At 36.2% G+C, this 20,819-nt stretch overlaps 3 protein-coding genes and 2 long non-coding RNA genes across 16 annotated transcripts in view; 2 read left to right on the top strand and 3 right to left on the bottom strand.

Annotated features, from left to right (window-relative positions):
* The window catches only part of LOC137249914 (protein transport protein Sec24C-like), a 137,455-nt gene that overhangs the window by 19,201 nt on the left and 97,435 nt on the right, over positions 1-20,819 (bottom strand). The gene's annotated exons all lie outside the window — the stretch shown is intronic.
* Positions 7,411-8,989, top strand: LOC137247969 (uncharacterized). The gene is made up of 3 exons (XR_010951968.1): positions 7,411-7,572; positions 7,679-7,794; positions 7,863-8,989. It is a non-coding gene; the product is annotated as an uncharacterized lncRNA (long non-coding RNA).
* On the top strand, positions 9,354-10,956 carry LOC137249913 (uncharacterized). The gene is made up of 3 exons (XR_010952602.1): positions 9,354-9,552; positions 10,105-10,183; positions 10,255-10,956. It is a non-coding gene; the product is annotated as an uncharacterized lncRNA (long non-coding RNA).
* On the bottom strand, positions 12,492-18,398 carry LOC137249912 (uncharacterized). The gene is made up of 5 exons (XM_067781984.1): positions 18,286-18,398; positions 15,132-15,903; positions 14,821-15,033; positions 14,607-14,763; positions 12,492-14,544 (listed from the first exon to the last, which is right to left on the bottom strand). The coding sequence occupies exons 2-5, from the start codon at positions 15,873-15,875 to the stop codon at positions 14,420-14,422; spliced, it is 1,239 nt and encodes a 412-aa protein (XP_067638085.1). The 5' UTR covers positions 15,876-15,903; positions 18,286-18,398; the 3' UTR covers positions 12,492-14,419.
* Positions 15,910-19,947, bottom strand: LOC137249911 (uncharacterized). 12 transcript variants are annotated; one of them, XM_067781971.1, is made up of 3 exons: positions 19,375-19,947; positions 18,779-18,868; positions 15,910-18,397 (listed from the first exon to the last, which is right to left on the bottom strand). In XM_067781971.1, the coding sequence occupies exons 1-3, from the start codon at positions 19,437-19,439 to the stop codon at positions 16,417-16,419; spliced, it is 2,136 nt and encodes a 711-aa protein (XP_067638072.1). In that variant the 5' UTR covers positions 19,440-19,947; the 3' UTR covers positions 15,910-16,416. The 12 variants fall into 12 exon arrangements, with proteins under 12 accessions (XP_067638072.1, XP_067638074.1, XP_067638075.1 ...); XM_067781973.1 differs by having other exon boundaries at positions 19,336-19,946; XM_067781974.1 differs by having other exon boundaries at positions 18,779-18,856; positions 19,336-19,946.

Raw genomic sequence — 20,819 nt, 5'->3', positions numbered from 1 at the left:
ATCCACAACTCGTTTGGTCCTAGGGTATTTGCCTAAAAAGTCTATATAAATTTTCTGAAAGGGTCGTTCGGTAACTACCTCCGATCCCACACCAGGTTTCAAAATAGCGTTACTGGGCATGCTTTCCTTACAAAGCTGACAGTCGCGGACGTAGTTTCGGACTTGTAATACTATGTTTGGCCAATAGTATAAGCGTCGCAAGCGATGCAAAGTTTTTGCCATACCGCCGTGCGCAGCAGTTTCGCAACAGTGCGCATTCTCGATTAAGGTCGATGTCAATGCTGCCGGCACCCACAACTTCCATTCGTTTTCCTCCAATTCTACATCTTTTGCAATCATTTTTTTTGAAAACAAACCCGTCTTTGACTTTCAGGTCCGGCAGCCGCTCAGCATTTTTTTGTATCGTGCCTATCAAATCTAAATATTCCTCCGACTTTAACTCTACCGTATCCATTCCCGCTATCGATGATTGAGCTAGCTCCTCGACGCACCGTGACAGTGTATCTGCAACCACATTTTCAGAGCCCTTCCGGTGCTCTATTCTAAAATTAAATGCTTGAAGGTGCAAAGACCATCTCGCTAATCTACCACTCAGATCTTTTAGCGACATGAGCCTCTTAAGACTGGCGTGATCAGTCAACACTGTGAACGGCATCAGCTCAATGTATGGGCGAAACTTTTGCACCGCCATCACAGCCGCGAGGCATTCCTTCTCGGTAGTGCTATATTTGCGTTGGCAATCGTTTAGTTTCTGAGAGAAATAAGCAATAGGGTTTTCGGAATCATCGTGATTTTTTTGAAATAACACCTATGCCATAATCAGAGACGTCACATTGAACCCAAAAACGTTTAGTAAAATCCGGGTGCCTTAGAGCAGGCGCACAGGTAAGCGCCCTTTTCAATTTATTGAATGCCTCGACTGCTTGAGGTGTCATCTCGAATTTGTTTGTCTTCTTAATGATATCGGTCAACGGGCCGCAAAATCTTTAATGAACCGTCTGTACCAACCGGCCGTTCCTAGGAAGCTCCGAACTTGCTTCACGGTTTTCGGTACCGGGATGTTCACGATTGCTTTTACCTTGTCGGGATCAGTCTTTAACATGCCCCCACCCACAATATATCCTAGATATGGCAACTCCTTGAAACAAAACTTTGACTTTTTTAACCCTATTGTTAATCCTGCTTCTCTCAGACAAATGGCGACTTCTTGCAACGTATGCAGATGCGAGTCGAAATCGGGAGCGATTATAAGTAAATCGTCCAAGTATATAAAGACGTTTGCCTTCAATCTCTGTGGTATGACTCGGTCCATCAATCGGCATAACCGTTGCGCCGCATTGCACAGTCCGAAAGGCATGACCACGAACTGATATAAGGGACGCCCCGGGACTGTGAAAGCGGTGTATGGTTTACATTTGTCTTCCAGTTCTATCTGCCAAAAAGCAAACTTAAGATCCACGCTACTTATAAAATTGGTATCATCTATGCGACTAATTATGCCTTCGATATTCTGCAGCGGGTAAGAGTCTTTAATGGTCTATGCATTCAATTTTCGGGCATCTAAACAAAACCTATTTTTACCGGGTTTACGTACTATAATTGTCCGATTATTCCATGGGCTCTCACTTTCTTCAATTACCCCCAATTCTAACATTTTCTCCATTTCTGTGTAAACTATGGATTTCATTGCAGGTGATAGTGGGTAATTGCGATTTTTTACAGGAACTACATCTTCCACGAGTTTAATGGAGTATTTTTCCAGCGGCGTGCGACCTAAACCATCTTTTTCAAACGTCTTGAAACTTTCGACGACCTGATTTAAGCGCTGTTGTTGTTCTGCCGTGAGATCATGCAGCACACGCCGTTCGTAACTTCGAAAAATCGATTTCGTTTACATCTATGACATTTGGGGCCAATTGAAAAACGCGCCAGAAGTCTATCCCGAGATAAATGTTTTGTGCAAGGTATGGACATAAGTAAAGCGTTATATTATTTTCTAAATCTTTGTATTTGACAGGTATAGTCAGCTTTCCCAATACCATATGTGCGCCACCACCTGCAGTTGTAACCTTTGAAATAAAACGTTCGATAGGTACCCCTAACTCCTCGACTAACTCACGGCATCCTCTACCTAATAGACTAACTGATGCTCCTGTGTCCAGTAGCCCTCGTTTTTGGACACCTTTTATTTCGATGTCCGCGTACACCCGTGGATCATCCCGGTCTGCCCTTTAACAGTTTCAGCAACTGCCCGACGTAGCATCTTCCGGTTTCGAAATCGATCCCTTGCCTTCAGTATCTTACGTGACACCCTACGATGACCTAGTAGCACGCAGTCTGTAAATATTTCTTCGCGGACTTCTTTGTACCTCCTCATACGTTCTTCAAGTGACAGTCTAGCCGGGTTATTTATTTTGTTATTTATAGCATCATTTGTTGGTTTTGGTTTTATACGTAATATCTGCTGATCGTCCCCTCTCACGAGGTCTTCCTCTAATGTGTTTGTCGACGCGTCTACTCTAGCGGGAATTGTGTGGAGCGCGATACCTCCGCTGTCATCGCGTTCCGTTTCGCGTTTCCCGATAGGTTATATGTATATTGGGCACTTCGGTGTTATGACGTCCGCCTTCCCACACTTAAAACATATGCGCCTCTGAAGCGACATGCAATCGGTGAATGCATGTCCTTCGGCACCGCAATTCCAACAAACTACGTTTTTACGGCTTGCATGGTCACGAGATGAGGGATGTTTGGTAACGCGCTGATAACGGAGCTCCTCCACGGAGACTTGACCCTCATCTCCGGGAGACTCCTGCTCTTCCGTGATGTAGCCACAATTTCGTTCACCTGGTATGAACGCGGCACAAATCCGCCTTGAGGAACTCGATCCCTACGAGCAAAACACCTTTCAACTTCCTTACACTCCATGCGGAGTTGCTCTATGGAGTAAACCGCAATGAAAAATAAATAAAAAAAAACCGCAATGAGGTATACTAATTTGGCCAACGATTCCCGCAAGTTCCCTTTGACAAGCCGAACCATTTCTTGTTCGAGTATGGGGTTCCTTAGACGCGAACGCAGTATGCCGACAGCGTGAAAAAAGTCATCAATCGTCTCTCCGGGTTTTTGTTTGCGTTCAATGATCTCTCTCATTAGATCGAGATCCGTGAGCTGAGATCCGAACTGCCGTTGTAACGCGAATTGTAAGCTTGGCTAGTCTAAGTTGCGTTTTGTTCGGATGTACAACCAGTACCATTCGCGTGCCTCTCCACTCAGCAGCCGATGAATGTCTCTAATGATCTCAGCCTACGTACACCCATACTGCTCTTTCATATACTACACCCTAAATACAAAGTCCTCTATCGTCATGGAATCGCGGTGACCCTGATAACTGATCCCCCACTTTTCTATATTCATTTCAGTTCGGTAGGTACCAGCTCTGTATTGAGGTTCAGGTAGTAATCTCTGTAAGGAAGAACGATGGTCTGCCGCTGCAGGGCCTAGGATTGGACGCTGATTTGTTTGATTGTTGAACGCCGGTAACGGACCTATCGCTGACCTAACAGGATTATTATTATGTGCATTAAGATTGTTGTTGACGTTTTCATTAACTCTTTCCTTTTCAGGTATCGAACGCCTCGACTCTGCTGACTCGCTGCTAATATTATGCCTCCTTTTTTTGTACTGTGTTATTTCAGTTACCTCCGTTTTTAGGATTCGAAAGCGGAAATTAAAAATTTTATTTCTGTCGCAAAATATTTACAAAAACCCACAAAATGGCCCGAGCGGGTCCGAAATATGAGTCCCGATCCACGTTTTTTTGCACAGAAGATCTTTCTGTGTTGGCGGCCTTTGGCCGTGATTTGTAAAAATAACCCTTGGTGGATCCAACGCCTTTCTGCATTACTGTGTACAAAAAATCCGGTAAAATACAACAACCTCATGAAAATTTTAAGCAAAATGATATGACAGAAATTAAATTTTTAATTTTTGTTTTCGGATTCTTAAATCGGAGGTCGAAACGCGTCCTTTGATACCAACTTTGAAAATTTTTGTTAAAAATTAGGCGGTGAACCGTCTTCTAAAACGTAAAATTTTTTCAAAACAACTGCAAAGTTGTATGAGACAACTGCTTGTAATCAGTTGTAAGATTTTGACGCGTTTGACAACTACACTAACACAACATTGTAAACGGTAATGCCACAAAAAGTTGTTAGACTAGACAACTCAACCGTCATTTTTTTTTGACAGGTTGAGTTGTAATCTGTAATACCAAATTGCGAAATTTCAACCCAACCAGAGTTGAGTTGTAAACGGTAATAGGGGCAAATTTCTCAACCCAAACAGAGTTGAGTTGTAAACTGTAATAGGGCAAATATCTCTGAAACTAATCTGTCTATATAAAAAAAAAAAACTGAAAAAAAAAGAAATCTAAAAATGAAATTTTGTGTTGTAAAAATGTCGATGCAAATAGATCATCCTCATGTTTGGTGTCGATGCCACCGTTGGGTTATTGTATCAGATCTGGTGGGCTGGCTCCCAACTACTGGTGCAATTAAACTTTGTCAGAAATACACAAGCAAGTCACCTAACTAGCTTAGATGCCCGCTGACACCATAACCTTTTTTCAAATGAAGGTTTTTTTTTGAAAGCTTAAATACATTTGTAAGTGCAAGATTAATTGAATAAAAAAAAGATAATTATATCTTTGTATTTCTTCTATATGTTACTGCAGAATATTTTATTTCTTGAGAGGGCGCCAATTCAAGCTTCATTTCATGCGCTCTGTTGAATTATAAAAAAAATTATTTCTCGGGCGCTATAAGAAATATAGCGGCCCCTTCACGTGTTTTAACTTGGGCGCCATTATAAATATGTGTCACGTACACGTTGCCTTGGTTCCCGATGGTGGCCCTAGCTAGCTCAGTATATTTGGCGGGTCGTGGTTCTCAACCCGCCATTTTGGAACATAATTATATTTCCTTCCGTTCAACCTCTTCGGATTCACCTACCCACCGCACCACAGGAATCCCACCCAACCTTGGACCGCTCGCATCATGTAACCTACTCTTCGGTCACCCTAATGCCATGCTCCATACTCCCACTTACCTCCTCCTCATTCCATCCTTACATCCCGCCCCAAAAGAAATTAGCACGCCATATTACTTCTCTTTTCACTTCAATAACGCATTTTAATAAACACAATCTTAAAATCTATACACGAAGGAAATAAAATCTTATACCAAAAAATCAAGCTTCGTTTAGATTAAATAATTTTTTTCCTTCCACCAAACTAATTTATATATCTATATGCAACATCGAGTTTAACAGGTATGTGTTTTTTTCCTCACAAAAAAATTAATATTTACACAAACATATAAAAATAAAAATAAACGTATCAAAAAAGTATTTATATACGTATTAACAGGCATATAAATATAATATACCTAAAAAAATCAAAATGTGCACATAAATTCCATATAAAAAAATCTATGACAAATATTCTTTTGGACTATACTTTTGGGTCTTTCTGTCGCCAAAATCACCAAACTCTTTTCTACTCAATTGGAGTTATATACGAAAAAAAAGTTTTAAAACACACCCTAATGCCTGCCTAAAATAGCTCTTTTATGTGGTGATTGGGGGGGGCTTATTGGTGCAGGGTTTATACCCATTCTGCAAAAAAAAAGGTAAAACAGAAAAAAAAACAGCCTAATTAATTGTTTTGGCATATTTTCGTGACTGATAGACGCCTTACAATTTTATAAATTTTGGTTTAATACGAATATTACGTTTAAGACAAAAAAATTGATAAGTTTTATAGTGACTCGGCTATGCATCTATGCATCTCAAAGCGAAATTCAAAATTTTTACAATTTCAGATTTGGGATTAAAAAAGGACAATTCTTAGACTACCCTGACTCGTTTGTTAACTTCTATTCACCATAAAAAGCTTTTGTTCATATTACATTATTGTGAACTTTTTGGTGACTGCTATAACGAGGTAGGTCACTCCAACGTTAGGGCAAATGGTAGGTGAGTAAACAAATCCAATTTGATGCAGGTTTCCGAGATGCAATAAAAGGATTTAAAGGTGATGAAATTGCAATATCAAAATATGATGAGATGCAATTACGCTTTATTCGATGAAAATGTTGTATGGTGGCATTTGTGTAAAAATGGTGTTGAATTTGTAAAAATTGTTGATACTCGCAACAAATTGATATTGAAGTTGCGAAAAAAAAATTGTTGCATTTAAAAACAAGATTGTTGAAGTTGAAAAAAATTGTGATTTGTAAAAATCCGTGACTTTAAAAAATTCGTGATTTGTAAAAAATTCGTGATTTGTAAAAATTCGTGATTTGTAAAAATTCGTGATATGAAAAAATGTGATTTGTAAAAATTCGTGATTTGTAAAAATTGTGATTCCCTGGCGCTTTAAAAAGGCTTCACTGGCCACCTCCGGTTCTCACTACGAGAATGAAATCTCAATTAGCGCCAATTACATTTTTTTATTCAGACTCCCAAAGCCAATTTGGTGTTCACGCGCCTTATGTCACACATAATAATATTATATTGCCCTCATACCTACACGCAATATGAAACGAATGTATCCACAAAAAGTTAGTATTTTAATCAAAAAAAAATCAAAAAGATAGTAATTTTTAGAATTTGGGATTACGCAGAAAAAAACAATGATTGAGTGGGAATCTTCACCCAGGAAAATCCGTGCCTGCGGATTTATTGAAGAGGCTGGTGACCGAAGTCGAAATTGAGGTCGCGTGAACCCCAAACGGCGCGAAAGTCTATATGATAAAAAAAAATCTTTATACTTTAAAAACTCACCCGGTGAGCAAATATTCCAAATCCTTATGCGGCAAAGAAATCCTGTCCTGGGGGGTTGGGTTTTGTGTCGCCTTTTAACATTACCGACCGAAACCGCTTTTTTAATTGAAGGCAATTTGCCTTATATAAAAAAATAAAAAGTTATTGTTTTCGGCACTACACTGATCCTTTCTGGATCTCCGCGCACAGGGAATTTCTTTAAAGAATTTATTCACAAACAAAAGTAAAAATGTATTTTCTTTTATTCGGAAAGCGGCGCGCGCACTGTAGCCCGATATGCTGATATATGTTACTTTACTTTTGTTCTCCTCCAGTTGCCCCTTTTATACTATCCAACCCGCTGAAAAAAACCGTTTCCATTTGCCGTTTCCCACGGTCTTTCTTTTGTCTACCGCAACCATGACCACCCTATATCTATCCCTGTCCTTATTCTCACCATATTATGCCCGCCCATCTGGCAATCTTCCAAATAAAGCTTTTTTCGTCATTGTGAACTTATGTGAATTCACAATGGTGCTTTTGGGACATTTCATTTGACATTTCTCGTGTTTACATTTTTGGTAAACACGATTTCTATAAATTTTATTTATGATAAAGTGTAGTTGAGGGATCGACTGCTACCCACAACATGTCGAGAGAGGTGTCAAAAGACGCGTCTTAATCTCGAAAACAATGCTCCGAAGGCGGAAAATAAGAATTGTATCTCTATCCGGAGATATTTGCAGTGTAAGTTGGTGATTTTCGTGTGATAGTTGTTCTGTTGGGTACCCAACAAAAAAAAAAACTGTGAAAATAAGTGCTTTGCGTGGATATAGTTTTGGTCTCCAAACAGGTGTTGGACCCACCCAGGGTGATTTGTTATAAGCGCAGCAGAAGGCCGCCAACGCAGAAAGGTGTTCTGCGTAACCATACTGTGGATACCACCCCTGGTTTAGGAGGGACCCGCTGGTAACTTTTCGGTTTTTTTGTTCATATATTCTGAACGAGCCAAACATTTAATATTGTTGTTTTAACAGCGTACTCTACCTCAACATGTGAGGCTCTCTACATCAAAGCGGGCCAAGGTCTGAATGAAGCCCAACGCGGGGACGACCCACGACCTGACATGGTATATTAATGTAATTTGATATACACGAATTAATGAAAAAATAACTTTGAATTTCACTTAAGGCTCCATTACTGATACTTAGCATAGACTTGACTTTGCGTAAACTTGGCAACTTATCCACGATTATACTCCACTTAGCGCATACAATCTGGCATCATAATCAATAAATGTCAATTTGTATGACAAAATGTAAAAAATGAAATGGAAACAAACAAATGGCATCTCAAAATATAAACGTCACTTAGAACTTACATAGAAAATCAAAATTCAACAGACTTCTAAGTCAAGTTAAGTGTTGCTAAGTTTTGAGTAATCAGTAACATGCAATGTTCATTTAACAGAACTGTAAGGACAGTTCTCAAGAAGTCAAGTCAATTCTATGCTAAGTATCAGAGTAATGGAGCCTTTATTTATTCTTATTAAGGATAACCAAATATCAAAAAACTCCTATTTCCTTGTTGAAGTTAAACACATGAACACACACGAATGGTGATAAGTAGTGAAGCCAGCTCAGCAACAATAGAAATTACTTATGCTTTTCTCTAGTCGGAACAATGCAAGGTGGTCAAAAGGTGGTCGAAATTGTCAGGGGTGGATGCTCCCCGCGTTGGGCTCAGGACGTTTTCTTTTCGCGACAGCTACTCAGCATTGATGCTATGCTTAAACAAACGGATTGTACTGAAAGCGCCGGTGACCAATCCTCTGTTAATATGGAAAGGCAGATATGTCCATTGGAGTAGACGTGCGGATGAACGGGTATACTATTGCCAATAATGACGAAGGATATTTATTATTAAATTCGAATAGCAATTGAAAATGTTCGCCTTCGTATAGTGTACCCTCGAAACCGGCAATATTTATTTTCCATTCTGATAAATTTTGTCCTATGCTATCGGTATCAACGGTAACGCCCGGTGGCGGTTCCTTTATCAATCACATGAACTCTTTATACAGTCTTCGCTCCGATGGCGACATTGATGACATTCTCTCGAACTTTTGGCTGTTCTTTTTTGTTGCTGCTACACTACTGGCGGAAATGTGAACGTATTTTAATAATTAATTTTTCTTTATTTTTATAATACAATTCTTTGTTAAATTTTTAGTATATTTTCAATTGTTGACAATCACGAAAAATTTCTTTGGTATTATTTTTTTACTTGGTTTGTTTTGCTTGCGTGTTCCTATGTCAAAATGATGGCGGACAACAAAACAAACAGAACTTAACGAAACGAACTTTGATAGGGTTGCCGGATGTAGCATAAAGACTGGTATAGAGACAGATTGCAGCAACAAAAAAATTGCTATACAGGAATCGCAAACGATTAGCGGATAAGGAATAAAGAGATTAACGTTAGGCGATTAGGGCGAAGAAAGAAGATATAAAAGGGGGTGACACAGGTTAAAATGAAGACAGTATGAAGTGTTAAAGTTCTGGCATACGACTGCCTCCGCGAACGGTGTAATAAAGTTTGTGCTTGGTGTGAAATTGTTGTCGTGCGGTTTTTAAAAAATAATTTAAAATATAAAATTTTGTGGTTCCGGCAAGGAGGTTAAAGCAAGGGAGACGAGGATCGGAGTTCCAGGGCAGCAGATGGAAGGTGAGCAGAGTTAGATAGCTTAGAGAAGTAGGAGTATGTGCGTATATATGTATATACATATATGAGTACATATAGGTAAATGTAAGGAATTGTGTGTAATTTGATAATAATTTTGGATTAAATTGGGGTAATCAGCATTTTTTTTGTACATTAATTTTTTTGTATAGTTTGTCGCGGTTCTAAACGAAATTTTTGCGCAAAAGTCAAAATAGTTTCAACCAAAATTAAGATTTTAATGCCTGTTGGTTCAAATCGTCCTACTTATGATAGATTTTCTTTTAAATTCGAATTTTTATAGCGAGAAAACCAATCTCCAGAAAATTTATTGTCCACCTAATTTTATAGCTCAATCATTTATTTTTTTGCTAAAGTAAAGCTCTGATGGAGTAGATAAAGGAAAGAAACAGGGATCCTGTATATAGGACGTTGGGAATATTTGAGTTAAATTTTTAATATGCGCGCAAATCGGCAGGTACATATATACGCACGTAGGAAGTTAGTTACTGCAATTTACGAAATCCTGAAATTTTAACTAAATCCTGTGTGTCATAGGAAAGAGGATTAGTGGCGATTCAGGAAGAGTGACTGGAGTGAGAATTGTGTTGTTGTAAAGCGAACAGTGCGGCCACGTGTAAGTCCCAAAATAAATATTTTTTTTTTTTGAGTTAATCGGTTTTGTGATGAAATCTTATTGTTTTATAGTGTGCCCGGAAATTTTGGCGTGGAGGGACTAGGCACAACTCGCCGGAAGTCGTTATTTCCAACTAACTTTTATATATATATATATATATATACGTATATCCCGTTAAATAATTTTTATGCATCCGATGAGCCCAAAAACAAATGAGAGGACCTAGGGAAGACGTGCCGTTTAAATATACATGTATATAAATTTTTGTTTAATGCACTAAGGCAGGAGAATACCGTTAATGGTATGCCTCGTGATTTTTACCAGAAAACCAAAGCGATTTTTTTAACAATCTTTCTGAGCACCTATTTTGTTTTGTGGTGTACACTCGACATGGAGATGAGATCAAAATTTGAATTTCTCTACTTATACCGTTTTGCTGTAATAGCCAACTCCAAATCAAAAATTAATATTTTTGTGCATATCCGGTTTCGCCGTGAGACTCCAATATAAGACACAAAGGCCAATAAGAAGCAGCGCAAAATCCCCCAATAAGTTGGTTGCGGATTTTACTTATATTTGTAATCTCTTTGTTACGGCAGTAATAACGAGCGAACGAAAGTAAAAAAACGCACATCATAACATGCCATTTATTCACTTTTATATTGTGTACAGCAAAGTTTTAATATCTATAATATAACATATGGTATAATAAAATAAAAGGTTTTGGCAAAACTAGAAAACTTACTCTTCCTTTGATTCCTTCGCACGTTCATTATAAAATGAAATTAAATTTGTGGAATACATATGTATAAGTGATGCTTCTTTAAATTTTATACATTAACGAAACTAACTATAGTGATGCCATCTTAAAATAATCAAAGTTTTCAAAGTATACTATCTTAGCAAATACGATAGAGAAGTGTATAATAAAATGTAAATCTAAGTTTAATCGGCAACACTCTTTATGCATATACATATTTTTTTTGTAGTTTTTAGTTTTTCTTTGTGTTATTACGTTTTTTTTTATTGCGTACACGCATGCCCACACGCATATATCAAAAAATTATTACATTTTTCTAAATTTTTGCGATACGCATCTTTTTAGTACAATCAAAGAAATTAAAATTATTTTATATTAAATAATAAATAAATAATTTTAATTTCTTTGGTAGATTTTTTGACAGCCAACCACCTTTGAGTTGGTAGCACTCATGGCTCAACTATATGGGGTTGACCCGTCTCTACAGCAACATTATACCTTTGATCAGATGGTCAAAATCAGCGTGTTGTGTTAGACGAATGGAATGGAATGAAAACATAAAACTTGGCAGCTTTTGTGTGTAGTAAGAAAATGTTGTCAATGTGTTGGTTTCAATTTGAGTTTGCCATCTTCTGACAATCCCTTCTCCAGTGAAATGAAAAAAATAAAATCAGCTGATGAGATGAGCCAACCATACAGTTGGTAGCACTGAAATAAATGTGTGTACATATGTGTATACATAAAAGGCGAAATCTTCTAAAAGCAAGAACACGGAAAGTGTAAACAACTTGAAGAAACTGTAAGGAAAATAAATAGTTTGTTTACGTGCGAAACTTTTTAAATGTTAATAATTCTATCAGTATCTTCAATTTTTGTGTACGTATCTTCTCCTTATCATTGTGAATGATAACTAAGTGTGATATCTTCTGCATTGACGTCAAAATTCCAAAGTGATTGGATCACCTGATATGTATTTGACTATCGCTGTCTCATTCTGTATCTCTTCCTATCACCCGCTGAAGATAGGCGCCGCCATATTGAACACCCTGACACCCTGTCAAAACGCTAAAAAGTAGCCATATTGAACATCCTGTCAGGCATTTGACAGATTAGATATCACACTTAGTTATCATTCACAAGGCTTGTTATTTTCAACAAAACAGGGGCCAAATCGTAATATCCGTGATCGTATAACTCCCCAGCAAAAATGTGCCCGTAAATTGACTAGGAAAATGACTAACAGCTGTGTCGATGGAACACGTAAATCGTTAAGTAGCATTTGTACAGGGCAGCGGTAACTTTCGTGACCAGTCCATTTCGTCGTACCTATTTATGTGATTGTCCATACTGCTCACACATATACGGTTTTAGGTTATCGAAATGTAAACAAACTATAGTGCTGTACTGTTCTTACATTCACGTTCTGGCAATCATTTTTTGAGTTATATACCTGTAACTTTACGAGTATTTTTACGTTAATATGACCGTCATTTGACTAGTGTTATGACCGTTTTTTTACTTGGATTATACTGCTATATAAATAAAATATTTCTTTAATTCAAATCTATTAACATTTCTTTTATTAAACATTTTTACAATATATTACATTATTTATAATAGTTGTAAATTATTAACTATAAGTCTTAAGGAATAGTTTTTCAGTCTTGTTGGTGACCCATAAATACAAATTTTATTGTATGCGATTGTATGCATACAAAGTTAAGGGAAACTTAAATAAATTAATTAATGATATAGAAAACAAAAGAAAAGAACTAACAGAACTATTTGTTGCAGTAAACCATCAAATCGTGAGTAGGCAATTCACAATTTGGGTAAGTTGACTTGTAATTCGCCAATTTTAATGCTATAACTTTTTTATTTTAGTTCAGAAAGCTGCAATTGAGGTTCGAAAGTTACAATTGAAGTTCAAAAATTTCAATTCAAGTTCAGAAAATTAAATTCAAGCTCAGAATTTCAATTTGTAGTTCAGAAAATTAAAATTGAAGTTCAGAATTTCTGTTTGTAGTTCAGAAAATTATAATTGAACTTAAATTGTTATTTTCTGAACTTCAGTTGTAATTTGCTGAACTGCAGTTGAAATTCCTGAGCTTCAATTATAATTTACTGAACTTCTATTGAAAATTGTGAACTTCAATTGTAATTATTTGAACTTCAATTGAAATTTCCGAGCTTTCAGAACTTCAATTGCAACTTTCAAATTTTTTTTACATAAAATGAACAATTTAACATTTTATTGACAGTTAAATTGGTGAATTGCCTACTAGTGGTTTGAAACCACTTACATTCGTATTGGCGCTTCTCTATATCATTAATATAACAATATCTTTTTAATAATTCAATTAATACACAAATATAAATTTTTTCCCTTTACATTTTAGAACTGTGTACAAAAATATGTAATTTTACATATCACAACCTAAACCAAAAAGTATTTCAACTCATAATCAGAGAAGATTTGTGTTGAATGTTGATTTATACCACGAAAATAACAAAATTGGTAACAAAACCAGGCTAAACGATAACGTTAACTACCAAAAAAAAAGTTATTTCACGATGCTTTCATGGATCGATTTACACTTAAATACCGATCTGAAATTTTTTTAAGTTTTCATATTTTTTAGTTTAAAATGCGATATATGCATTCTGTGGCATAATTTTAGATTGAATGTACTTCATGCAATTTTCTTTCTTCGTGATTTTGCAATAATAAACGTAGGTACTCATAGTAATTTTTTGTTTTGAATTATGTGATTACAATATTTATAAGGACTATTTAGTTGATGGTATTGGTACTGTCAGTTAAATTCATCAGCAATTATTTATATTCAAAATATTTTTTTGTTATACATCTATTTTATAAATTTTGGTTAAAAATTATTGACAAATTCGTTGCAATTAGATTGCTTTAAAAATCTTTGCAAACTTTGTGCGATTGTTGAATATTCAGGCAGGTTCTGAAATTCGAGTATTATTTTAATTAGAGCATAAAAAGCTTAGTAACGTAGGAAAAAACTTATAATTATTTCAGTTAAGTTCATCACAAATATTTATATTCAAAATACTTTTTTCTTATACATCTAGTTTATAAATTTTTGGTTAAAAATTATTGACAAATTCGTTGCAATTAAATTGCTTTAAAATTCTTTGCAAACTTTGTGCGATTGTTGAATATTATTTTAATTAGAGCATAAAAAGCTTAGTAACGTAGGAAAAAACTTAGAATTATTTCAGTTAAGTTCATCACAAATATTTATAGTCAAAATACTTTTTTGTTATACATTGCATTTAAATTGCTTTAAGAATCTTCGCAAACTTTGTGCGATTGTTGAATATTATTTTAATAAGAGCATAAAAAGCTTAGAATAGGAACGTAGGAAAAAAAGAATTATTAGGTTCTTATATAATTTTTAATCAAGATTATTTCAGTGTGTCTTGTTCGTTTGTTGTAGGTAGGTTTATGCTGTTTCAGAGCTGGATTTATGGGTCAGATACCGCCTTTGTTTATGCCGATTGTGGCTCAGCGTTAAACACCGTCTCATGCTGTCTTCGAAGTAGATCCTGCCTTGCAGTTTGAAAACGTCTAAATTAATAGGAATGGACAATGTTAGTAATAACATTTTAAAACTATTTAAATTACACTACCAAAAAGTACGCTGTTCACGAGTTTCAGTTTAGATAAAGATCGTTTGCCCTGTACTCCGTCCCAGTTAAAATTGAAAAGAACGTTGTCAGAGAAAAGTTTTTTCATTACTCCAATAATGTCTAATGATGCACCTTGCAGCATAAAGATATATGATTTCTAAATGAAAACCACCAATTTAAGTTATGAAACACAATTAAAAATATTCAAAAATACCATTGATTCTTGATAATCATCTGAGTCCAACTTTTTCTCAATGTCATAAACTGAATCCAGCGATGTTAGTGGCATAACGATAGAGAGCTCGGTGTGAGTATCATTTTCCGTTTCTCCGCTGATACGGCATACTATTTTGTGCGTTTTCTTAATCAGAACTTTTGAGTCACGCATGACCTTATAGATAGCCATGACTTCTGCCAATTCTGGAAGCTGAAATGATAGCATAAATAATAATTAAAGAGAATCAAGGTATTGCGGCTACAATTGCTAGGGTTTCACAAATAACAGTTCAATATTTCACTACGCACCTTTTCTTCAATCTTAGTCAATCTAAATTCCAGGTCGATATGCTTCTGTAATATTGTTTGTAGTATTGCCATTATATTTTCGTTTGTTGTAGGGAATGTCCCTTCGTTGGTTAAGGAAGTAGCCGCATTATTCAAAACGGTACTCGTTGTATTTAAGGAAGAGTGAAAGGACGCGCTGTGTTGTGCTACATCGATGAAATCGGCGTTTGCTGAATCGGAATTGGAGGGAAGTAAATCAATCAATTTGTTGTGTTTTTGGTTGGTACTAGAGCTGGACGAATTATTGAAATTGTTGTTTATAGCTTTTGAGCTAGATGGAAACGGTTCGCTGTGTAGTGCTACATCGACCAAATGCGCATTTGTTGCATTGAAGCCCTTTGACAAGTAAAACTTTCGGAATTTTGGCGTATATGGTTCGCTGGTTGTGGCGCTAGACGGATGACGGAGATTGGCGTTCTTTGCATATAATTTAGATGGAAACGGTTCGCTGCGTTGTGCTACATCCACGACATGGGGGTTTGTTGCAATATAATTCGAAGCAAATTCATCGACCAAATTGGCATTTACTTTGCCCTTCACCAGCTTTACCTTTTTAATTCTTAGTTGGTTGGCTGTAGAGCCAGACGAACTATGCAAATTGGCGTTATTTGCATACAATTGAGATGGAAACGGTTCGCTGTGTTGTGCTACATCCACGAAATAGGGGTTCATTGCATTGGGAGCGGAGGGAAGTACATCTACCATACCCTTGAATGTTTGGTTGGTAGTAGAGCTGGAAATATTTAAAAAGGCGTTGCTTTTCCTATTCGAAGTAGAGGTATACATATTTATGTCTTCTTCAAATATGTCCTGGCTCGCCATTCTTTCTGATCATATGTTCTCCATGAAAAAAAAGAAATACAATTACGAGTAGCATTTATAGTAATTTGTTTGAAAATATATGAGGAGGTCCTCACTGTAGGGTTATTATTTTTATTTAACTTTGTGTTTAAGTTACTTTGAACTTTGTAATTTTTGAATTTTTACATCAAGAAGATATTATGTATGTGACTATTCATATTAATAAAAAATAATAAAGCATACTACACTCGCCAAAACGTAACATTTCATTCATATGTGAATTCGAGTAAATTGATAAAGTTAATTTTACCATTGATGCCTTAGGAAAGCTTCTTACGAATATAATATATATATATATTTTCCAAAATAAACATTTTGGAAATGTTACGTTTTGGTGTGGACCTCCGCATGTCATCAAATTGGAGCAAGCGATAATATAAGAATATTAGTTAGAAAATTTGTGAAAAAGGTTATGAAGTAAGGGTATGAGAAGATATTTATTTTCAAAAGGAATACAAAAATACTTATGTTCAATATCTTCCCAGGAAATTTCAAGTCTCATTTCATCCAACCTACTTCCAACCAATATACCAAGGGCTGAAAGTGACTCAAGTGGTGCTTCGTAATAATTATCGACTTTAAGAAATGCGTTCGCTACTACCACGTCCTTTCCCGATTCGTTTATTGTTTCTATTATTTTTATTGGACCTGTCCCCTTACTAAAGAAATATGAATCCTTCTCTTTTTTTGGATCAATAATAAGAGAACCATATTTTGATGTTTTTTTTATTTCTAGGCATTTTCTCTCCTGAAGGCGAAAATAAAGTTGCTGCAAAATTTGATTGGGCTTTTTTATCAACTTTTTCAGGAATTGCATAAAATTTTCAAATTTGTATGCAGAGAATTGATCCAAAGTCCCATTATCTCTGGCACACGCAGGCAAATGCAACAAACAGTGGATGTTAAAGCTAATTAAATCGTCACCGTAAATTTCACCAAAGAGGTTGACAAACTCGTCTAACATTTCTTGTACAACATTGGTCTCGGTTTCGCAAAATGTTCCACAAGAAAGGATTCGTATGCTGGCATGTAAAAGAAGGAAATGATAATACAAATTATCATCAACGCAACCTTTTAAAACAAATATCCCAGAATAAAGTAAAAACTGTCTGTACTCTGTTGATTTCCAGTTTTTATTTTCTTCTAAATTTCTGCAAACTCTTCCGAATTCTGAAGGGACGTAGGAAGATATATAGTCAAACCTTGTATTCATTTCAGCAATGTTTCCCTTTGTCACGCCTAGATCAACAAGATGCATTGGATCTAGGGGGAATTGGGATACCATACGAAAGTTTGCTGCCTCAAGCACACTTTGTTGTTGTAAGTTATGGTGTTCCTTGTCAAGTCTGTTCTTAAAGGATAAGTCGGTTCGCAACTCACATATCTGTTTTGAGAATGACAATCTTGTTCCTATACGTTCTCCCACCTGGCAACACTTAGGACAACTGTGTTTTCCGCTATGTCCTTGTACTCCAGAAATAAAAGCTCGTGCGGGTGAATCGCATATAAATAGATGAACATCAAACCGTTTCAAATCGGGGAATGAGCCTACTTTCAAGCCATTTGTCCTTAATAGACTAACTTCCTCCGCGAAGTCTTTCAAAAAACCGTTTGCGTTTGTTGGTTTTTGTTTTCCTGAAAAACACGCAATCAAAAAAGGACGCTCAATTGCATTACCGACAATTGATCCTAGAATCGGCCATAGCACTCTCTTCGTACTTTCAAATGGTTTGAGACCATCAATTCCCACATCTATTAATACTTGTGTAGCGTTTTTTAGACTAGGAAACAACCTTGACTCGAAGTAGGACTGAATGCCATAGTATGCAAACTCACCACCGAGAATATTCTGTACTTCCACACTATTTTTGGGTGTTTCAAGAATTGTCTGTGCCGACAGCGGCAGATTTTTCACCCCAATAATTAATAAGGTCCGAACGAGATCATTTAATGCTTCTTGGGTAATATTATGTCGCATGGCCCATGACTTTATATAATAAAATTTTTCTGCAGTCGAAAGTTCAGAAGGGAAGCTGTCGAACGTATTCTCAGCATCTGTTGCACATTCAGAAGATTCCTGACGGCAGAAAGAGCTTTCGGAGGTGGTGTCCCACACATCTGTCGCAACTGCATTAAAATCAGCATCTGCCCGAGCAAATTTTGAAATATTGGCGTATTCGGCTACACTGCGCTTAAATTCTTGATTTTCCTGACTGCAAAGGTTATAAAACGTTCTTCTCTTCATATTTCTTACCTGATATAGGACACGTTCAGAAACACAAAAATAGCGCGGACCCAAACACGCGAGCGTAAAAATTCTGCTTCCACTGCTGATATACTTAACCTTTTCCAAAGTATATGCTTGCCTAAATATTGAATAAAAAAATGTAAATGTTAGCCAAATCACTGTGTAGGGGCGACTCTGCTTAGAAAAACTTTTGAAATTGAAAAAACTTGTTTCTAAATTTTTGATTTTTTCAGACTCAACTTTATGGACTTGAATAAATTATAAACCATGTCCCTCAAACAATCGTGCCTCCCTTCAACCTTGAATTATCTAACTCTACACTGGATACAACAATATCCGAGCCAAGCAACTAATTGATGAGATTGTGAATTGAAAGTATATGTTATTTATAAGCTGCCCGAAGCCTTCAGGCTTGTTGCAGTTGCTAACGCCATATCTTTGGCCATTGTGGTTAGCATTATTAATCTGCAAACCACCTCTAACCTTTTGGTATGCATACTTTTTTGTGTGTCTGTCCACCATAGTCAAGGACTTTTCACCTCCTTCTCCACGTTGAGATTCCATGAAATCTGAATATCTAGAGGGATTACTATATACTTTTAAACTATAAGTTTGCGCACTTTAAAATATATATATATATTTGTGATCGGGAGAACTCCCTCTTTAATTTGATATCAAGTTCAACCCAGAAATCGGGGGGTGCTAAACTAAATCGCTGCCTTGATTTCATATTATAATGTAAGCATACGTGCTGGCATCCAATTTAGGTGCACTCGGTGGGCGCATTTTCCTTTTCCCTTCATCTTTTTGTGGGCCTTGTGTAGTTTCAATCTTGGGCTTCCTCTCCACACTAGATATAAAATTTCACTTTGTAAGAAAGCATGGCAGCGATTTAGTTTAGCACCCCCCGAGTTCGGGGTTAAACTTGGTATCAAATGAAAGAGAGTTTTCCCGATCACAAATATATATAACTTAAAGTGCGCAGACTTATAGTTTACGAGTTATTTGATGTTAAAGTTTGCAAATTTAGCAAATTTCTATAGCACTCTCACTTACAATTTACACATCTTTCAAAACTTTTATGCTCATAAATACCTATATAAATTGGCAACGATACACTTAAATTTCATTTTAGTATATTTCACATATAATTCTTGCATTGTTTTTACTTAATTTAAATGTTTTTATTAAATAAATCGCGCTTTTGTAGCAACATTCACATTTATGTATGTATATATTTTATCGATGACATTACAAAGCTGTTAATTTTGTCTCCACTTTCTGCGTAGCCGACAATTTCTTAAATTCTTCATCTGAACGACGAGCTACTTGTTTGAAATTATATGCTGCCTGCAAATTATCTGTACAATTTACTTGTTTGAAATTATATGCTGCTTGCAAATTATCTGTACAATTTATGCATATAATTTTTGGAAGATTATCAATTGATGTTGCGTGCAACTATGGTAAACGGAATGGCTGATTCGCAGAAAATTTTTGTGACGTATTTGAGGGTACATAGCATGTAAGAAAAGGCAAGCATATATGTATCGGGCATTTCAATTAGGCCATCTCATTCTGCCATACTAACAATTGTGGAACAATGTGGGATATTTTGTTGTTGGTCGCCATCTTTGGTCACTAGATTTTTGCTGGGTCGTCACGTAAAAATATGATTTTCGGATTATGACATACGTGAACGTACTACTTCGATCGTAATTTTGGAACTGAACATACGTGACGAGTGACTGAACGTACACGTTCCGTTCCACTTTAATTCGAACACAAGCTGGCGATCGTATACACACAAATTTCGTAGAAAATGTAAAAAAATTTAAAATAGATGAATAAGTTACACATTATAACAAATTTCAAACTGTTATTATTAACAAAGGTCGAAATAAAACAAGCTTAATCCAAGCCAAGAGGAAATATTGGCGGAATTAATGCCGACCCACCCACTTTGGTATCGGCTTGCTTCAAATTTAACTTCTCCAGAAACTAACTAAAAGCTTCTTAAGTTAAGCGCAATCTCTTCAAGAAACTGCAATAATTTTTTGTTACAAGGATACAATACACAAATGATATGTTTGCGCTTTGTTCAATAAGTCCAAAGGGTTACTGCACTTTCTTAACCGCCTTTGGACTATCTTTTTGTTGCCTTCGCAATTACTGGAGCTAAAACAAAGCAATAGAACTTTATCCATCGCAGTTATTTGCTTTATTTTTTATATTTTGGCAACCAATTTGACAATTCAAAATCTATTGTGAGCTAAAAATACAATCCAACCTAATGTGCATCGTAGCATTTATTGTGAATTGAAAATAAAGTACGTTCCTTTTGCTATCGTATGTTATAAGGGCGAATTAATGGTGACTTATAACCGTAAAGCCATGACCAGATAAAACAGCTGATCACACCTACCTTTTGGAAATCAATGTAATAGATAGGTAGGTAGGTAGGTTGAACTGGCCGGTCCATGAGGACCTCACATAGACTGATTGAGTCCGTAGTGTTACCAGAAGTTTGTTTTAACGAC

The sequence above is a fragment of the Eurosta solidaginis genome, chromosome 4 (genome assembly GCF_040869045.1).
Source record: "Eurosta solidaginis isolate ZX-2024a chromosome 4, ASM4086904v1, whole genome shotgun sequence".
NCBI classification, from domain to species: domain Eukaryota; kingdom Metazoa; phylum Arthropoda; class Insecta; order Diptera; family Tephritidae; genus Eurosta; species Eurosta solidaginis.
This window is presented reverse-complemented; position numbering and strand designations above follow the sequence as displayed.